The sequence below is a fragment of the Podarcis muralis genome, chromosome 17 (genome assembly GCF_964188315.1).
Source record: "Podarcis muralis chromosome 17, rPodMur119.hap1.1, whole genome shotgun sequence".
In the NCBI taxonomy this organism is placed as follows: domain Eukaryota; kingdom Metazoa; phylum Chordata; class Lepidosauria; order Squamata; family Lacertidae; genus Podarcis; species Podarcis muralis.
Window position 1 is genome coordinate 35,051,693 of NC_135671.1, and position 19,669 is coordinate 35,071,361.

General features: G+C 50.9%; 1 protein-coding gene across 4 annotated transcripts in view; it reads right to left on the minus strand.

The window, feature by feature from the left end:
- Positions 1-244: 244 nt before the first annotated feature.
- MAST1 (microtubule associated serine/threonine kinase 1) overlaps positions 245-19,669 on the minus strand; it is a 97,719-nt gene continuing 78,294 nt past the window's right edge. For 2 of the 4 annotated variants that reach the window (XM_028711669.2, XM_028711667.2), the window contains 13 exons: positions 19,535-19,667; positions 18,422-18,587; positions 17,936-18,037; positions 17,478-17,600; positions 15,322-15,431; positions 13,336-13,499; positions 11,764-12,032; positions 9,476-9,679; positions 7,849-8,078; positions 7,129-7,251; positions 6,892-7,028; positions 6,617-6,807; positions 245-5,341 (listed from right to left, as the gene is read on the minus strand). In XM_028711669.2, the coding sequence (XP_028567502.2) occupies positions 4,236-5,341; positions 6,617-6,807; positions 6,892-7,028; positions 7,129-7,251; positions 7,849-8,078; positions 9,476-9,679; positions 11,764-12,032; positions 13,336-13,499; positions 15,322-15,431; positions 17,478-17,600; positions 17,936-18,037; positions 18,422-18,587; positions 19,535-19,667 (3,058 nt within the window). In that variant the 3' untranslated portion in view covers positions 245-4,235. The remainder of the gene's footprint in view (positions 5,342-6,616; positions 6,808-6,891; positions 7,029-7,128; positions 7,252-7,848; positions 8,079-9,475; positions 9,680-11,763; positions 12,033-13,335; positions 13,500-15,321; positions 15,432-17,477; positions 17,601-17,935; positions 18,038-18,421; positions 18,588-19,534; positions 19,668-19,669) is intronic. The other 2 variants (XM_028711668.2, XM_028711670.2) reach the window with 2 other exon arrangements.

Here is a 19,669-nt window from a genome sequence, read left to right on the forward strand (position 1 = left end):
TGTGGGAGGGAGGGAAACCCTGAGCCCTGGGCCCGGCTGGGGCCGCCCGTTCTTTGAACCGAACCCCACACCCTCAACAGTGGATGAGGAAACCACCCCAACCCCAGATCCAGCTCTTCTGCCCCAGTCTCTTCTGGGTCCGGCTTCCTTTCCTTGGAGCTCAGGGAATAAGAAGGTGGGAGCTCTCTGGTCCCCTTCCCTCCGTCCCAAACAGGCAGCAATAAGAGAGAAGCTAAAGGCCAGATTTGCTGTACAGGTTGGTTTATTAACATGACACAGTGTGCCTGCCTTAATAAGCCTGGAAACAAGTTATAATGGCCCAGAAGACACACTGCGGGCAGACACTGTGTGGCTGTCAGCTTCTTATCTCCTCGTGAGGGAGGTGGGCAAATGCCTTTATCCACATTACAGATAGATGCCAACATAGCAGGGGGTGCTTCAGTAGTCGTTCATGCATGTCAGAGCTTGGAGGGCGCAACAGCCATCGACACACCCTCCCTGCAAGGTGGACAGACTGGCAGGAGCTCCTACTTCCCTGGAGTTCTGCTCTCCGAGTGCCTTCCTTCCTTGTGGGTCCAGCAGCTCTGGACTGGTGAAGAAAATTACTCATCCAGATAAAGCATTTCCCCACTCGCTTTCCTCCCAGTCTAGGACTTATCCCTATCCCCACAGCTGTAGGTTCCTCAGCACATGCACTGTATCTTGCAGACTCACCTGGAGCAATCGCTATGACTAGCACTAGGTCTCATATGGTTTGGGGGACATAGAATGCATATTGGCCAGGCTCACACAGCTTGTGACCCACCAGGTCAAACACAGTCCACTTGCCACGTATTCTGGCTTCCCACATGCTTTCCAATCCCGTTTTTTTGTTGCCGCAGGCAAGGAAGATTGATCAAGCCCAACAGGCTAAATTTGCTTTGGTCAGACAACAGAAATACTACATGGGTTGTAAAGTCTCAACAGAAGTGAACCCGGCTTTCCCCTAAAGCCCCACTTCATTGCTATTATTATTTCCAGTGGAATATCTGATGCCCAGGGATCCAGCTCTCTTCAGGATAACAAGTGATTTTTTTCACCATCAGGATAGCTGAGGAAAGATGAGTTAATGGCTGCTGCAGGATAACAAGTGGGAAATTTGAGAGGGAGGGCAAAAGTAAAAAAAAGACTTCTGCCATCAGCTCGCATTGCATAGAGGGTATCTCTCACTTCAGAGGTAACTGGACTGGGAGAGCACCAGTGAGTGAGGAAGGCGGCTGGAGACAGACTGGGAGCTGAACCAGGCGAAAGAATGGTCAAGAATACATATGGAAGAACCCTAGTGGTTAGGGTTCGATGTTGCCGTTTGCAGCAGGGCTGCCAACTCTCTGACCATGACCCAAAGTTGCAGGGTTTTTGCTTCCTTCTTAAGATTTACAGGCCAAAGAATAACACCTCAGAGTGAGGGAGCAGATGCAAAGAGGGAAGAGAAGGCTATTTTTCTCATATGGTGCATCCAGGACCTAACCACTTAGTGTTGGTAAACGGTAAATGGTAAAAGGCAAAGGACCCCTGGATGGTTAAGTCCAGTCAAAGGATGACTATGGGGTTGTGGCGCTCATCTCGCTTCAGGCCGAGGGAGCCAGTGTTTGTCCACAGCCAGCATGACTACACCACTTCTGGCGCAACGGAACACCATGAAGCCAGAGCGCACAGAAACGCCATTTACCTTCCTGCCACAGTGGTACCTATTTATCTACTTGAACTGGTGTGCTTTCAAACTGCTAGGTTGGGAGCTCACCTCGTCATGGGGATTTGAACCGGCGACCTTCCGATCGGCGAGTCCAAGAGGCTCAGTAGTTTAGACCACAGCGCCACCACGTCCCTTAGTGTTGATTTAACTTACCACTAAATAACCTTGGGCGCTGTAGGTTTAATGAGAGTTTAGGATTTTCAGCCAGGAAACTGCTGTCACATTTACAAGGCTACAATCCCCAAGGTTTAAGTGGATGCACCTGCCATTTCTCCACTGGGCTCCATCCTCCTCCCATGTTCTCAAGAACAAGGTAAGGATTGTGAAGCGGACTGAGCACTGGAAGGAGTTTAATGCCATGAGTGGGTGGTGAGAAGTTCGGTTGAGAATTTTTGCCCATTTCCTCTGAAATCAGATTTCACCCCTGATCCACCAGGCATCACTAGGCCCCGCCCCTGCCCTGGCAGGCTCCACCCCCTCTTATGCCAAGCTGTACCCTGTATTTCAGGGTCTGAGCCTTTGGAGGCCTGGCGGCATTGTGCCTCTGGGCAGAAGCTGCAGACATGCTCTGAGGTTACAGTTCTACAGCAAAACAAGACACTGCCAACTTACAGAACCATCATGCAGGATGACTTCATTGCCCACAAACACAGATGACACAACAGCTGCATGATGGGGCAGCATGGTTGGCTGCAGGCATTTTGCCCAATTCGTGGCTGCAGGAAAATGTATTCCCGACCAACTTCAACCAAATTGGCAGCTGCAGGAGCTGCTGACACAACTGCGATGTGCAACAACGGCAGTGCCCATCCTCCTCTTCCAGCACCATTATTGCCTTCCTAGTGTACATGCCAAATGGTTCCACCCTCCTGGTGCCAGCTCTTGCCACTGACATGCAACAGCCCAGTGGGCCAAGGGCTGCTGTGGTAGTTCTACATTAAGGGGCATGCATTGGAGATGCCATTTTGTACAGCTGGTCAGAGGTTATGCTATGTGAGCACCCATTGGGCACCTCATGTAAGAATAGGGGCAGAAAAGTATTAATAATATTGTGGAAAACTGTTTCCCCCGTTCTCCAAAATAGACTCAACACGCATTTGCAGGTTGGGATCCACCATGAGCTCAGACTGCACTATAATATGCCTCTTCACCAACCAACCAACCAACCAACCAACCAACCACCTTTAATGGTTTTCAGTTGTCTCCAAAATCACTGTCTGAGAAACCACTTATTTTGATGGGCTCATTAAGCCAAGTTTGAAAAGACGTGGGCTCTCAATTGCTCTTTCTCTCAAGAATCACCAGTCTGTCTGGCTTTGCCTTTGCAAGATACTTTGGTTCCTAAGGTGGAAAATCCAAATGGCTCACCTCTTCCACTACTTAAGTCAAGAAGTGAGTTCACCAGGCATAAGCCCCATTTAAACAGGGCTGGTACAGGGATATTTGCCAATCGGTCGTGACCCCTAGGCCAGATATTCTGATCTCCTACTTTTCATAGTGCGTCAAATCTGCCACCTGAGGGGATCTTTATAGTTCAAGCACCTCTGCTTTTTTCTAGAGGTGGGGCCAATCTGCCTTTTTCTCTATCCAGGCACATTCAAATCCAGACTTTTGTTTAGTTTCAAACAGACGTACAATGCTAAGAACTGACCGATGTGCAAATTGCTTTGCCAGGGAGTTCAATCTGATGTTTAAAGTGCTCACTTTGGCGAGATGATTTACCTAAGTATTAGAACTGCAAAACAATAAATTCAGGGTTTCTGCATCTTCCTGCCTCACCTAAGGGCGTCGGGAAAGAAGAACTTGCTTTGGACATGTGCTACGGGCAAATTGAAAGTGGGGGTGGGGACTTTGGCTGTTGAGGGATGGGAGCTCCCTTGCTGACTGCTGCCATGGTGCCAGCCTGGACCGGCATCTCTCAATCAATCAAAGTTGGACACCCCTCTGCATGCAAGGACCCAGACGCAACATGAATTATAATTGGGTTTCTGCACTTTGTGGGTTAGTAAAATCTTCTGCGTCCCAACTTACTTGGTCTGCGCATGTTCTGATGTCTTTTCCTTGCACATCCATTCATTCCCCCTGTTATCCTACAGACTTCAAGGAGTAGCTTGAAACACAGGGCCTTGGGAGTAGCTTTGGGGAAGGGAGTGATCACAGTATTAACCTTTTCATGTATAGAGTAGTCTTGCTCATATATATATATATATGTATATTTATATAAATAATATAATATAATATATATATAGAGAGTTATGTATAGGTACTTTACAAGGCCTAACACCAGGCATGCCATTTGCAGGAGAGTGGCCGGGAGGCGGGGGAAGGCATCATTGCCTCTGCCCTTCGTATTTACAGGGAACTTACAGGTCAGCCCCCTCCAGCTTCGATGTGGGTGCCCTAACCAGCCCCACGGCTGCCATGGCTGCAAGGCAAAGATGAAGGAGGTGTCCTAAGGAGCGTGGTCTGGGGGTCAGTACAGTGAGAAAGGCAGTCCTCTGGGTCAGCGTGCTGCCCCCTTTTTCTCCAGTGCGGGCGGTGAAGGCCGTGGGGTGTCTCCAGCACACTTGTTCCCGGATCCCAGAGCAGACCCCTCTTCCTTCCCCCGCTTCCCCTTTGCCTCCGCTGAGCTCCGCTTCAGCCCGTTCTTGGTCCCCTCTGGGCAGAGGCAGCTGGGGGTCTTGGCGCAGGTCCCCAGGGTAGTGTGCTCCTCCACGACCTCCAAGATCCACTTCTCCTTGGGTGAGTCAGCCTTGTCCTGGCCATGCTCCGGGGCAGCTTTCCCAGGAGGGCCAGTCTCTTGGCTCTCCTTGGGTTCCAACACAATGGGGACAGGCCCCCGCGGGGCGACTTCCACCTCCATGCTTCCTTTCCTGCCTTGCTCGTGCTCTTGCACGGGGCTCAGGGCTTTGGCCAGGGCACGGTTGGCTCCTGCAAACGCCTCTTCGGTCTGCACGGCTTGGCTTCTCCTGCAGTCCCCCAGCAGAGCTTCCGGGAGCCTGGCCTTGATGCTGGCTTCCAGGGCGCTGGCCTCTCCATCTCCTGCCCCAAAGCTAAGCGGGGATTCCTGGCGGCCCAGGCGCCGGGTGGCAAGCGGCTTTGGAGCGCCCGACTCGCTGGGGCTCTCCCCGTCGGACTCCGCCAGGCTGTGGAGTCCAGGCTCCCCATAGAAGTCCTTGCGGTATTCGGAGTGAACCACCTCCAGGCTGTGCTTCCTGACCACCACTTTCTTCTCAGAGCTGAGCGGGGAGCCCAGCTTCTCCGCCGACTGCACCCGCTTCAGTAGAGGCGAGCGAGGGGGCTCTGCGCTCTTGGGGCGCGGCCTCACCACGGGCGGCGAGGAGTGGAGCTTGGCCGGGAAGCTCTGCGTGGTGTTGGAGCTGCCCACCGTGTGGCCGGGCAGCGGGGGCGGCGAGGACTGTGTGGGCGAGGGCGTGTGAGCCAGGGGCGAGAGGGGGATGTTGCCAGCTGACTTGCAGCGCGCGGAGCGGTACTGGCGGTGCAGCTTGGGAGACAGACCGTGCAGGGTGCTGGGCCGCATGTGGTGGGACGAGGAAGCTGGCGAGTTGGGGGTGCTGGAGGCTGGGGAGCTGCTCTGTGAAGAGGCACCTGTGGGGGGGGGGGCAAAGGGGAAGGGAGCAGGCTGAGAGGCAGGAGACCAGCAGCCCTTGCTGGGCACCAGGTACGCTCCAAGCCAATCTCAACTCCCTCCGGGGTGAGAGGCAGCAAGAGCTCACAACATGCAATTCTGCCCACCCCCCCGCCACCCCATTAAGAACATCTTTGGGGGAGGAATGGATTTGTAAACTAAATGAATATTTAATCTTGGCAAAATTAACTGCTATAATATGAAATCAGTCAAATAAAAAATTTAAAAAGGAGTGGAAATGTTTTGATGACTATATGGCAAAATATTGCTAAAAAAAAAGATACAATAATATGCCTAGATTAAAATGTGAAGTACTGGATGGAAGAAAAATTACCGTATTTTTCGCTCCATAGGGCGCACCGGACCATAGGGCGCACTTAGTTTTTAGGGGGGGGGGGAATCAAGGAAAAAAATCTTATTCTCCCCCCCCCCAGCCCCAAAGAGCAGCGTACAGGCTGCGCAACCTCTCCCTTCCGGAGGGGTTGCGCGGGGCTATGGCACAAGCCAAGGCAGCGAGTGGGATGGATCCCGCTTGCTGTTTTGGCTTCCTCTTTAGCCCCACGCAACTTCTCCCTGCCGGGAGATGCTGCGCAGGGCTAAAGAAGCCATAGCCCCGTGCAGCCTCTCCCTGCCGGAGGGGCTGTGTGCGGCTATCCCTGAAGCCTGGAGAGCGAGAGGGGTCGGTGCGCACCGACTCCTCTCACTCTCCAGGCTTCAGCGAAAGCAACGCGAAGCCTCCGGAGCGTGGAGGGAGCGCTCCCTCTGCGCTTTGGAGGCTTAGCGTTGCTATCGCTGAAGCCAAGGAGCCTTCATTCGCTCCATAGGATGCACACACATTTCCCCTCAATTTTTGGAGGGGAAAAAGTGCGTCTTATAGAGCGAAAAATACGGTAGTAAGGAAAGATAATAAGAATATATAGATGATTTGAGAATATTGGAGTTTGCAAAGATTATTGTAAATTGTATAATGTGGAGGAAATCAAGTGGGGGCGGAGGGAAGTGGGAGGAAGAAGAAAAGAATAATATGATGGATTGAGGAAATAGAAATGTAAATGTATGGGGGAAGGGGAGGAAATGGTGTTGGCTTTGGTACATCTGTATTGTAATGTAATATGTGAAAACCAATAAAACGAAAGAAATGAAACGAAAAGAACATCTTTGGGAGCAAATGTCCCCCACCTCCCTAACCCTCTCCCCACCCGCCCGCTGCAGCCCAGCCCCCGTGGGCTTCTTACCTAGGTAGGCAGAGTCAGGGGTGGAGCGCAGGCTCTGGGTGGGCGAACGAGCGCCCAGGCCGTGGGTGGGAGAGCCCGGCAAGCTGTCGCTGGAGGACAGCGAGCGGTTCAGCGACGAGAGGCTCCGGCTGGTGTGCAGCAGGTTGGACTGCTTGGTGATCTTGCGGAAGAGGGAGCTGCGCTTCTTGCTGCTACGGAAGGAAGGGGAGCCGTTAGCCAAGAGGGGAGCCAGCCCCTTCCTCTCCACTCCCCCCCCCCCGGTTATTGCACCTCACCTGTCCTGCCCTTCCTTGCTGGTGCTCCTCTTGTTCCTCCGAGCCATCTTGGATTTGTAGCTGCTCTTGCGGGCTGGCCCAATCCGGATGGAGGTGTTCTCAAAGGGCGTGGTGGTCACCATCACTTTGTTCCCGCTCTGTGGCGAAAGAGAGGGGAGAGAGCTGGCTGTTGGCACAGCAAGCAGATGCAGCACTTTGCCCAGGTGCCCTCGGAGGCCACGGCCGCTCTGTGCTTACCTTCAGGATGAGCTCCACCACTTCCGTGTGCACCAGCCCGTGCACTGGCTCCCCGTTGACGTGGGTGATCAGGTCTCCGGCACACAGGCCTGCCTCATGAGCTGGACCACCTTCCTCCACGTGCTGCCAGGGGAGAAGACGAGAGAGATGCTCTCATGGCTCTGCTGCCCCCTTCTGCCCACAGCACACCCGGCTTTGGCCTTGCAAGGGCCGTTGCCTAAAGCGTTTGCCCCTTTGGGCTCTCTTAGCGTGAGGCAGACAAGGCAGGTAAGGGGCTCTTCCTTCCCCATGGTGCAGTGTTAATCTTAAAGGTAAAAGGTAAAGGGACCCCTGACCATTAGGTCCAGTCGGGGCTGACTCTGGGGTTGCGGCGCTCAACTCACTTTACTGGCCAAGGGAGCCGGCGTACAGCTTCCGGGTCATGTGGGTAGCATGACCAAGCCGCTTCTGGCGAACCAGAACAGCGCATGGAAACGCTGTTTACCTTCCTGCCGGAGTGGTACCTATTTATCTACTTGCACTTTGACGTGCTTTCGAACTGCTAGGTTGGCAGGAGCAGGGACTGAGCAACGGGAGCTCACCCTGTCATGAGGATTCGAACTGCCGACCTTCTGATTGGCAAGTCCTAGGCTCTGTGGTTTAACCCACAGCGCCACCCGCGTCCCAAGTGTTAATCTTACGCCTGCCCAAAGTGCCCTCCAGATTGGCACGCACGCTTACCCAGACAATGTGGTGCACGCTGTAGACATCGCTGTCCCCCATGTAAACCCGGATGGCACGAAGTGTGAAGCCGTACTTCTTCCCCGAGCGCTGGATCGTGATGGGCGAGCGCAGGATGGTGACGGCGGGCGAGTAGTCGCGGGACGGAGAGGAATCGCGGGACGACGGGTTGGAGGAGAGTGACCGGGGGGACATGGGGCTGGCCAAAGGTGAGCTGCTGTGCTGTTCCACTGCGAGGAGGGAGAGGGAGAGAAAAACTAAAGGGGAAGCAAGAAGCCCTCCGCCATTCCATGGGGCAAGAACACAAGAGCACCTCTTGCCTCCCAGAACAGGAGCCCCGGCCCCCAGCCTCCCCTGCTCTAGGTCCTGCAAACTTGTACATTCTGGTCTCTGCACCCAGCCTAAGGCCAGCTGCCTGTTCCTTCCAGTCGTTTCCCAAGACCTGTTGGCAGCGAGGGAAAAGTACAGAAGCTGCAACACTTCCAAGGGCGGTTTTGAGCTTGGGAAATGGTACGTCGGGGTAGGTGGGTGTTGAGCAGGCTAGGGCAAAGAGCTCCTGCAGGTCCCAAAGGCAAATGACGCCTGGTGTGTGCCCTTCTAGCAGGAAAGCGAAAATCAGTGGTGCCTTACCCTATTCTCTGTGGCCCCCCAGGTGCTATAGGGCTACCGGTTCCCATCATCCCTTACCACTGGCCATGCTGGCTAGGATTGGTGGGAATTGGAACCCAACAGCATCAGAAAGGGCTCCCCACCCCGAGTTTAAGCATACAGCTATAATGCCCCTGCCACAGACAAAGGCCTGCATGGTGCAATTTCAAGCTGCAGAAGGCTGCGGGCTTTTGGCACAACGTTCAGCTTCCCAAGAACCTCCCATTGCATTTAAATTAAAAGCAAGTTTCCAGCCCTCATGGTGCAATTGACAGTATGTGGGCAATGCTTGCTTAAATCTTAAGAGGCGTAACTGAATATGATTCCCAGCATTCAGGGGTCCTCAGTGCCTTGAAAGCTACTTTCTGTCTCTCCATAAACGACAGAAGCAGAACAAACTATGCAAAACTGTAGAAGCTGCAAAATCCAAACCAGCAGAGGAAGTTATACATGCAAATATGCTTCATTTGCATAAGTTTGTGCATGGCCCGGAGTTCCATTTTTCTTATGGAAGACCTTTTTTTTTTATTGGCACAAAACGCACACAGCTCAGCAACTATGTTAGAAGTGCCGAAAGGGTGGGTACAGCATGCAGGGTTGATAAGTGAGAGGTTGGGGGCTGTGAGCTGATGAAGGCTGCAGTGAGTGGGGAGTGTTCATTCCTACTGGAACAGCGACAGATGGGTCCTGTCTTCAGGGACTGGACGGTCTTGATCAGGATGCGGCCCGCCGGGACAGGCCGGCCCAATGGAAGGGGAGCGGTTCTGTGCAAGGGCGGGTGGATACAGCATGAAAGACAGGCCAAGATGCTGTCAAGCAGGATGGACGGTTTGTAGTGAGAAGCCCGGTGCCCCTGGGGGCAGGGGGTGGGCTGAGAGCAGGGGGTGGGGTGCCAGGCTCAAAGTGGGATGCCGTTCCTATGGGGTTAGTGCTGTGCCTGCTGGTTATGTGCAGGGGGGCGAGAGGAGGAGGCCCGTACCTGTGGGGATAATGACGGACAGCGCAGTAGCTGAGGCAGATTTGATGACCTTGCCCCCTGTGCGGGAGCTGCGCTTCTCGGCCGTGGCGTCCCCTGAGAGCTGTTGGTGGCGGGCCCGGCGCAGCACCAAGTCATTGGTGGCTTTGGGGGCTGATGGGTCCAGCTCCTTTGGGGGCTGTAGCTCACCCGCTTTTGATTTATTGCCTATTGGGGAGGGGAGAGAGAGGGAGGATGACTCAAGCCCTACATCAGAGGACCACGCGCCAGGGGCCCCCGCCTTCAAACACGGAGCACAGAGCAGAGGGGGCCGCGGCAGGGACTGTCCAAACCCCCAGCAACCCGAGAGGATCACAAACACCACGCCCAGAGATTTCGCCTTTCCTCATCACGTGGGCAGAGCACCAGGCAGGGTGACTCTGCCTGCCTAGGCCTTCTCAAGGTGAAGCTGAGGAGATGGGGTTGCGCCCCAGAGGAGCTCGGAGGCCTAGGGCCAAGCCCCAGCGTGCCCACCAAACTCTCACAAATAGTGCGAAAAGGACCTCTTGGTAAGTGCTACTGATGCACACCTGGTATTGCAATTGCCAAGCTGCCTGCCCTCGGTTCTGTGGACTGCATAAAGGTGCTGAAGCCATGCAATTCGATGCTTGGGCTGCAAGACTCTGCAAGGAATCATTGCCCTTTCCCTTTTCTTACTAGACATGGCAAACACCTTGGATGCCATGCAGAGGGATGGCTCTGCCCCCCCCCCCCGGGCACCTTACCCCCTCCAAGAGCACCAGCTGAGGGCTTGTTAAAATCCCCAAGGGTCAGATAAGGGCTTGTTTTAGTACAGTATCCCAGTAGCAGAGGAACCTTTTGGTCTGATCCTACGCACACCTGGGCTGACAAGGCTCTTGCCATTTGGGGTTTTCTGCAGCCACGCAAGCTCTGACAAACGTGGGGGAAAGCCCAGATTCCAATCAAACGTCTTGGCAGATATTGCTAGAATAGAAATAACTGCTGCATTTGCTCTTTTTGGAAATCTCAGGGGTTTGCTAGAGCCTTTGAGAACTTGCAGAAGACATGTCTGTTCCTTGCTATGTGCAATAATAACAGCAATAATTTCTTATTTATATCCCACCCATCTGACTGGGTTTCCCCAGCCACTCTGCAAGAAGGGAGACAGCTGATGGTGGAATGTGCAGCTTGGTAGGCTTTTACTAAATAATCTGCCCGCAACCACATTTTATTCATAGGATTGCACACCTGCTAGTAGCCCCAGACTAGTGCCAGAATCTATTTGGGGGGAAAGAGAGGAGGATGTGCATTGGCTCTGGGTAAGGGGAGTGTGCAACCTCTAAAAAACCAAATTACGAAACAAAAGCATCCCTCTTCCCAAATAAAGTAGTTTGGGAGAAAACAAAAAAATTGAAGAAGCAGAGGGGCAAGGTTGCAGCAAAGGGGCAGTCACCCCCTTTTTTGCTTTTGTTTTAAAAGCACTTCATGGAGTACCTCCCTCCTATGGCACCATTGGGCGGGACTTCACCTCCAACATGCAAACAAAGAAAGAAAAGGGTTGCAAAATGACCCTGGCAGAGGCAGGAAGAGAGTTGTGTCACCCATTGCCACAGAGCCATTCCTACCGTGAAGCAACTGTCTCACGCAGCAAATTTTGGGCGGCAGAGTGTCCGACCCATAAGTCACAATCCACCAGGAAATTTTCCTGCGAGAGCCCATTGAAATTACTGGAGGCTGTGCAAGAATGGAATTGGTTGCAAGCGATCGGCTGAAGGGCCTACACCAAATAGACATTGCCTAGTGTACTCCTTATTGCAGTGGATGCGTTATCAGGAGATTTGCTGGTGGGAGGAAGGTTCGAGTTTCTCCAGCAACAAAACCTTGCGGCCCGAATGTTGGGAAATTGCAATTTCCTCCCAATTGATGGGAGAACAGACGTTTGGATCCTCTGCAACCGCTGCATTGTGCAATGGCTACCGGAAAGGTCCCAAGAGGCTAACTGTACACTTGAGATTTGCCATAGAATCAAGACCGGAGTGCTTGGATCTGCCAAGGGGTGATTTAAGGGATCTGGGGTGCACTGCTCCCTAGGGATGTGTGGTCTCCCTGAGCCAGGCTGCATCTCCTCACCAGAGGCTGGAAGGGAGAGGACTTTGGCTGCACAAAACAGATGTCAAAAGGGAGGCGACGTACCAAGAATCTGTTCAGACTGTAATAGGCACATCTCGTGTAAACAGCATCTCCCCTTCAGCTGCCAGAGTGAGGGCTTTCAGCCAGAGGCCATTACTCACCTGCCTCAGTCTCTACAGGGGCAGGACTCTGCCCAGCCTCTGCTGCTGCCCCTTCCTTGCTCTCCCTGCCTTCGACCTGGGGCGTGGACCCCGGGGGCCCATTTTCCGCAGGAGCCTTCGCAGGCCCCTTGCCAAGACTCTCGCTGTCGGTTTCCAGGGGCACGGCAAAACGGCTGGTGTCCATCAGGGCCGAAAAGCGCCGTCGTGCACCCAGCGGGGGGCTGGAATCGCTCTCGGTGTAGGACGACTCCGAGGCTGAGAGCCGCTTCCTGAGAGACAGAAAACAAGCAAGATGGCTCACCCCCCCACCCCAAACACCTGAAGCCATGTCCAAAATGCCAGCCAGGGCTTAACTTTTGTCAGGAGGCCTTAGAGCTTATTATTATTATTATTAGTGCTGTAACTGGAGTGCAATCTACTTTAGCTGAAGCCAGGATGGGGAGCCTGTGGCCCTGCAGATGCTTCAGGACTACAGCTCCCATCATCCCTTTCCACTGGCCACACTGGTTGGGGCTGATGGGAGTTGGAGTCCAAAAGCTTCTGGAAGGTTGCAGGTTCCCCAGTTCAGAAGTGCATCTTCAGTGGATTCAGTTGCAATAAGTGAGGAGACATTTTAATTGTTAGGGCTGCAACTTAAGAGCACGGGAGTGGTGGTGGTGGGAAATAAATGCCTAAAGCGTTACATTTTGCACTGAGAGCATTACAGTTGTACCTTGGATCCTGAACACCTTGCAAGTCAAACACTTTGGCTTCTGAATGCCACAAACCCGGAAGTGAGTGTTCTGGTTTGCAAACGTTCTTTGGAACCCGAACGTCCGACGCTGGTTCCATGGCTTCTGATTGGCTGCAGGAGCTTCCTTCAGCCAATCGGAAGCCATGCCTTGGTTTCCGAACATATTTGAAGGCGAATGGACTTCCGGAATGGATTCCGTTCGACTTCTGAGGTACCACTGTACTATAGTAAGGAATGAAAAAGAACTTTAAAAGATTATCTTCCCTCCAAAGAATGAGGAGAAAGCTATTGTTTGTTGAACTTTATGTCATCCTGTACTTTAGTCCGTGCCTCACTTATATTGCACCTACACTCAGGTTTTGGTAATTCAGAAATGCATTTACATTTCAGCTCAGGCGGTAGAGCATGAGACTTATTCTCAGGGTTGTGATTTCGACCCTCATGTAGGGCAACAGATTCCAGCATTGCAGGGGGGTGAACTAGATGTTCCTCGCAGTCCCTTCTAACACTACAATTCTGTGATTCTGGGAACAGCTGATTAATGTACTAGTTAGACAGGTGGCGTCCATTTTCTAAGCATCCTGTATTCAGCTGATATTTCTAGTTTTCTCTGCTAAGTCCGCAGGGCATATGGAAAAGTGCAAGACTAACAGCAGCTAGCATCTGCCAGGGACCAGAGGTTGGGACCAGAGCCCTGGAATATCCAGGAAACCCTGAAGCCCACATTTGCCTCTCAGAGCTGGAGTGAGAGCTCCTCTTCCAAGTGCCCTCAGCCTCCTCCAGGTCTGGGGGCTGAAGAACAAAAGCCACAGCTGTTATTGCACAGGGTGGAGACTCACATTTCAGGGGAGTTGGTGCGCCAGCTTTTCTCTCGAAGGGTGAAGCTACCCAGACTCTCCCTTTTGCTGAGCTTCTCATCTTTGTGTTTGTTGCTCTGGTCCCTCTTGGTGACACCTGGAGTCTTCTGCTCATGCTGGGAGAGGTGCTCCATGCTGCTGTACACCTGTATTGAGGGGGGCAGGCGGCAAAGGCCAGAAGGGTGAGAAATGGTACAGCAACGTGCCATAAGGAGCAGCTTTATTGCTTATGTAGTTATTTTTAATTTTTAATTTATTTAACATAATTGTTACAAAATATAAGCAAAATATTGCAAATGCATACATATATTTTTCAAATAAGCACATGTATACGAAAAAAGGAACAAACAGGAAAAAAGAAAAGAAAAAAGAAAAAAATAAAGAGAAAAGAAGAAGAAGAAAAGCTGGAAGAATTTCTTCCAAGTTTATTCTACAAATATCTCAATATGAAAATAATAATAAAATTTCATTGATTGACTTCCATTGCTTACACTGCACTTCCTTTATACAGTTTAAGCAAGATTGTATCTGTTAGTCCGTATTTTCCCCATACAATCTCACATGAATATTCTAATCAATAAGTTTTCTAAATCTTTCATAAATCTATTCTAAACACAACCAATACCTTACATTTAATCCTTGTCTACATAAATAAATATGTATTTATTTTCCTTATTTATAGACTGTTTTTCACTACAGATGGCTGCAAAACAGTTGACCCAACCATCCACAAAACAATCCATCAATCATTCATGCAGTACTAAAACCACAGGTGAAAACGTAATTAGATTAAACGTAATTCGATTAATTAGGCAATAAACTTGCCCCTGAGGACACACACTCAGAAGCATGTTGTGTGGAGGATATAACAACAAAAACAAAACACAGCAGCCAGAGCCTTCTAAGACATTCTTTGGTGTTTGTTAGGGAAAATTTGAAAAGTATCTCAGCCACCAAGAATTAACACATAGCACTGCTGTGCTCTTAAACCTCCCCAAATCTTTCAGATCTCCACAGAAAACCCCCCACTGCCCACAAGGTGATTTCAAGTACAGTGGTACCTCGGGTTACAAACACCTCGGGTTACAGACTCCGCTAACCTGGAAGTAGTACTTCTGGTTAAGAACTTTACCTCAGGATGAGAACAGAAATCATGCGGCAGCGGGAGGCCCCATTAGTTAAAGTGGTACCTCAGGTTAAGAACAGTTTCAGGATAAGAACGGACCTCTGGAATGAATTAAGTTTGTAACCAGAGGTACCACTGTATATGTTTTCCATCAGTGAGGGTTACTGCTGGTTTCAGATCCTATACCAGGGGTGCTGGGAACAGTCTTAAAAGGGTCTGAGTGTGCAGATCTGGCCCATGCGGGAGACTTCAAGCATCCCTTCTTCCTGCCAATCTTCGCCTGAAAATACCCAGCCACCTACCCACACCCAGCTCAACAAACACACGACTTGGACACCATAGTTCTGCACACTTAAGTGAGTAAGTTTGCATAGGGCTGTGGTGCTGCTGACAATCTCCTATTGTATTGCCTCCCTGTAGAGATGTGCTATGAAGATAGCCAATACATTTATTGGCTACCCATCCCCAACATACGCCATTCAAACCCTGACTCCTCATTGCACTGTGCTCCCAAACACATTTTGCTAATGTGTTTGGCTGATGGTAAGGAGAAGAATGAAGAAGACAACAGCAGCATTTCATAGAGCAATTGAAAGTATTTATAGCATTTCACATACATTATCTTAGTAATCCTTACAGCAACCCTGCCAAGTAACAATATCCTCGTTTATTTGCAGAAAGAAAGAGAGGCAACAGAGATGGAAGTGGCTAGGGACACTTGTGAGGCTGAGGGGAGATTTAAACTCTGGGCTTCTGAGCGCACACTCTATAACCACAGCACCAGTGTTAAACAACAACAACAACAACAATTCGAATTAAATGCAGTCAGTGAGGACTCTCACCTTGCTGAACCGGGGAGAGCAAGATGAAAACTGCCTTATTTCCACAGGTTCATCTTCAGTCGTGTCATCTTCATCATATGAGTTAATGTGGTGGTAACGATCGGAGCGAGCTGGAAAGAGGAAAACTGTCTCATGGGAGCTGCGGGAGACCTGGGCAGCAGGATTGCTGTTGAGCTGCCCACATTCCCTCTAAGCCTGGCCCCAAATGGCTAGAGAAAGAAAAACATCGCAGAGGCAGCTTCATCCCGCACCCAAGTGGAACATCTCACCCTGAGCAGGAAGGAAGCTTGGAAAAACAGAAACAAAGCTCCACCAGGACAAGCAGCTTCTCCCTTTGCACCCCCCCACCCCAAAGATGAGCAGCATACTCATGTATTTAAAAACAAATGAGAACCCTAGAATGTCCCCGTCATCTCCCAGAATTATGCTGCCATTGTCACATAACAGCGGATGGGGAATCTTTTTCAATCTGAGGATCAGATCCAGAATTGGCCCACCTTCCATGGACCATTTTTGACAGGTGGGTGGGGAGGTCACCTACCTGTCAATCACCTTCAGTTGTATGGCATGGATGATAAAGATTTCAAGCCCAGATCAGGCAGAGGCTTATCTCTGATCTTGGCCGTGTGAACCAAACTAGGCAGGACATCAGATGCACCTTAGCATTTAGCGCATTATGTTTTAAGCATTTGTTTGTCAGGGACTGAGCAGAGGAGGAATGGTGGAGACCACCTCCCCAGCCTGAACCTTCCAGGGAGGAGGAAGAGGAAGACAGTATAGATTGACAACAGGGGTTTGAGGGAGGTCACAGTTCAGAGGCAGATGAGGAGGGAAAGTTGGGAAATAATGGGAGAGGAGGAGACAGGACCGCAATGGCAGCTGGCTGACATGGTGTCTTTAGAAAGCATTCCAGACTCCCCATCTCCCAGAACCTGGTGAGCCTTTAAAGTAGGAGAGCTAAGAGCTCAAAGACACATAGCAGGACCCGTAGAGGAGACGATGAGAATGACGAATGAGGAAGTGGGAGAGATGGGTGTGTGTGGTTGTGTGTGTGGTTGTGTGTGGGTGTGTGGATGTGGAGATTCACTCAGGACAAACCCATTATCCAAGAGGCTGGGTTCTATAGCCTCTCTCTGTAATATTGAAATAAAAAAGGAAGGTAAGAAACTTTTCCTTGTCTTCATACTTTCCTGGGCAGCCAGCCAGAAGCTGCTGACAGCATCCTGACAGTGTAATAATAATAATAATAATAATAATAATAATTTATTTATACCCCGCCCATCTGGCTGGGTTTCCCCAGCCACTCTGGGCTGCTTCCAACACAATATTAAAATACAGTAATGCATCAAACATTAAAAGCTTCCCTAAACAGGGCTGCCTTCAGATGTGTTTGACATACATCTTAAAAAAATAATAATACAGTGGTGCCTCACAAGACGAAATTAATCCGTTCCGCAAGTCTCTTTGTCTTGCGGTTTTTTCGTCTTGCGAAGCACGGCTATTAGCGGCTTAGCGGCTATTAGCGGCTTAGCAGCTATTAACGGCTTAGCGGCTTTAAGAAAAAGGAAACAAACTCGCAAGAACTCGCAAGACGAAGCCCATAGGGAAATTCGTCTTGCGGAACGACTCAAAAAACGGAAAACCCTTTCGTCTAGCGAGTTTTTCGTCTTGCAAGGCATTCGTCTTGCGGGGCACCACTGTACAATAGCAGTTGCAGTGGTGTGACTCTCACTGGAACACAGGGCACTGCCTCCTACAGAGGCAACCACTGGTTCATAATGTTCCACACTGTCTGGCAGCAGTTCTCCCAGGGTTCCAGGCAGGGTTCTTTCCTAGTCCCAGCTGAAGTGCCAGAGACGAATTTAGGACCTTCTGCCTGCAGGCATTACTCTGCCACTGAGCTATGGCCCTTTTCTCCCGGTGGGGGCCCTGGTGAAAATGTTTCCCCTGAAGCTGATATTTGCAATGGAAATCCCCCACTGACACCTCTCTGGTATGAAAGAAGGAAGGAGAAGGCCCTTATTAACATGAGCAATCTGGGATTAGGTGTTTCTGGATAGTGGGAAGTGGTGCAGGCCAGCAGCCTCGCTCTTGTTTGTTAAAGGAAAACATTTGGGAGCAGGGAAAGAAAAAGAAAGCAGAATGTTAACACTTGCTGTCAAAGTAGCTGGTGTCTTCCTCAGACTCCAGGTGAGGGATGAATTCTGCTTTCTGCCTCAGAAGCCCGTTCCAGTCCAGATCTTTGAAAAATGCATGCTGTTTCACTTCGTAGGCGCCACCTGCAAAATGCAAAGTCCAAAGTATTGCTGCCCTCTGCTGGACAACACCGCCAATCAAACTGGACATGGTAAGAGGTGCTCTTTCCTAGAAACATGTGATTCTGCTGCCAGGTGGCCGGGGGTGGGGGTGGGCTGCTTTCTGAGCAATTAGGAAATGTTGACACAGACCCACCAAGGCCACAGCTGGTCAACAATTTGGTGTCCTAGGTTGCAACACCCCGAAAGAGGATCTAGAGATCTGGGGGCAGGATTATTCCTCCCCTCCTTCTGGATTGGATCACAACACTGAAGTCCCACCTAACTAACTGCCCTGCACCCTGACCAACTGTCCTTACCTGCCCCCAGGCGGAGAAGAGGGTTGGTCTGCAGGAGACAGGAGATGAGATCTTGAGCATCTGCTGGGAGGGCCTCCTCCCCTTCCGGCCACAAGATGTCATCTGAAAGCAGAAAGAAACAGAGAAGTTCTTGGTGGACGAGGCAGCTGATGGGGTGGATTAGGGAGGGTTAGAATGGTCTCCTCAATGTGTAGATTATTGTAACAGGTTTAATTGCTACTGGGAAATTCGTATGCCAAGCATCTTTCTAACATGGAAAGCAGCTCACAGAGCCTCTGAACCCAAAGCTCCACCTTATTGCTTCACTCTGTTTCAGGATACCCTCCTAAGGTTTTTCTCCCCACCAACTCAAACAGCACCCTCCATTCTCCTTGGTTGAGCAGGAGCAACTTAGCCAAGCCTGGAGGAAATTCCAAGGCCAGCAAGTAACAATGTTGAGCTCATAGCTGGATCACAGTGACCCAAACACACCTGCCCTTCACTTACCAGTGATGACCTGACCAAAGAGCTCCTCAGGGGTGTCTCCAAAGAATGGCACACAGCCCACCAGGAACTCGTACAGGATGATGCCCATAGCCCACCAGTCCACTGGCTTCCCATAGCCTTGGCGAAGGATCACTTCGGGAGCAATGTATTCAGGGGTTCCACACACCTGCCAAGACACCAACCATCCTTCAGTTAGCAGCACAGAGATTGGATGAAATCCTGGTAATGGCTGGGAAAATCCATATGTATGGCAGCCCTACATGTTAGCTGAGGCAACTGAGAAGGGGGTGATCTGCATTCCTATCAGAGTTCTGGGCTGGGTGGAAAGGTTTCAGACCTTTCTATCCATCCCCGAGCTGGGTATATAATTTTTGTTTTGACCACCACCACCACCTGCGGGGTCTTGGGGGTCAGAAAAGCTTCTGCTAGGCCCCTGGGATGGAGGTTAGACACCCTAAGTCTACAGCTTCCCCCCTCACATACACAATAACAATTTGTCATGTCCTGCCTCATGTCTTCCTTCTAAAATACCAGAAGGCCTTGTTTGGTAAGAAAGGCTTTGTTCTGCTGACTGACAAGTTCTGATTTAAAGTCCATGCTGGGGCTTAAAAACAAGTCAACCATATGAGAGCTTCCAGGGGTTTTTGTACTCTCTTATCTCATACCTCCCTAAATATTTACCAAGTGGTCTGGCGGCAGTGAAAACCCCCATAGCCAATGACTAACTGAGATTAATGTCCTCTTACTTCTGTCGTTTGTATGTAAACACAATCTGAGAGGAGCAGGAAGAACTCCCCTGGATCAGCCTTGATCTGCATCACAGGGCAGTGTTATAGTCTCCCACACAATTTCAATGGCACATTTCGAATTCTGCCCCCTCACCCACCCGCAACCATAGCTGTCAACCTTCCCTTTTTTTGCGGGAAATTCCCTTATTCCAGCACCATTTCCCGCTGTTATCCCAGATTGTTAGATATCCCGTAGACTGTCCCCAGGACAGGTGAGGCTGCTGATCCTTTCTTTTTGAGGCTGCCGATCCCTAATTTTCAAACCTGAAAGTTGACAGCTATGCCCACAATGCTCCCCTCTCATGCACACCATTAGGGTGCCCACCTGTTTGTCCAGAAACTCCCGGGCATCCTTCTCAATGTGACCCTCGTACAAGTTGGTGGTGAGGCTCATCAGCCCCATCTTGGAGAGACCGAAGTCTGTCAACTTGATGTGCCCCATGGAAGTGATCAGCAGGCT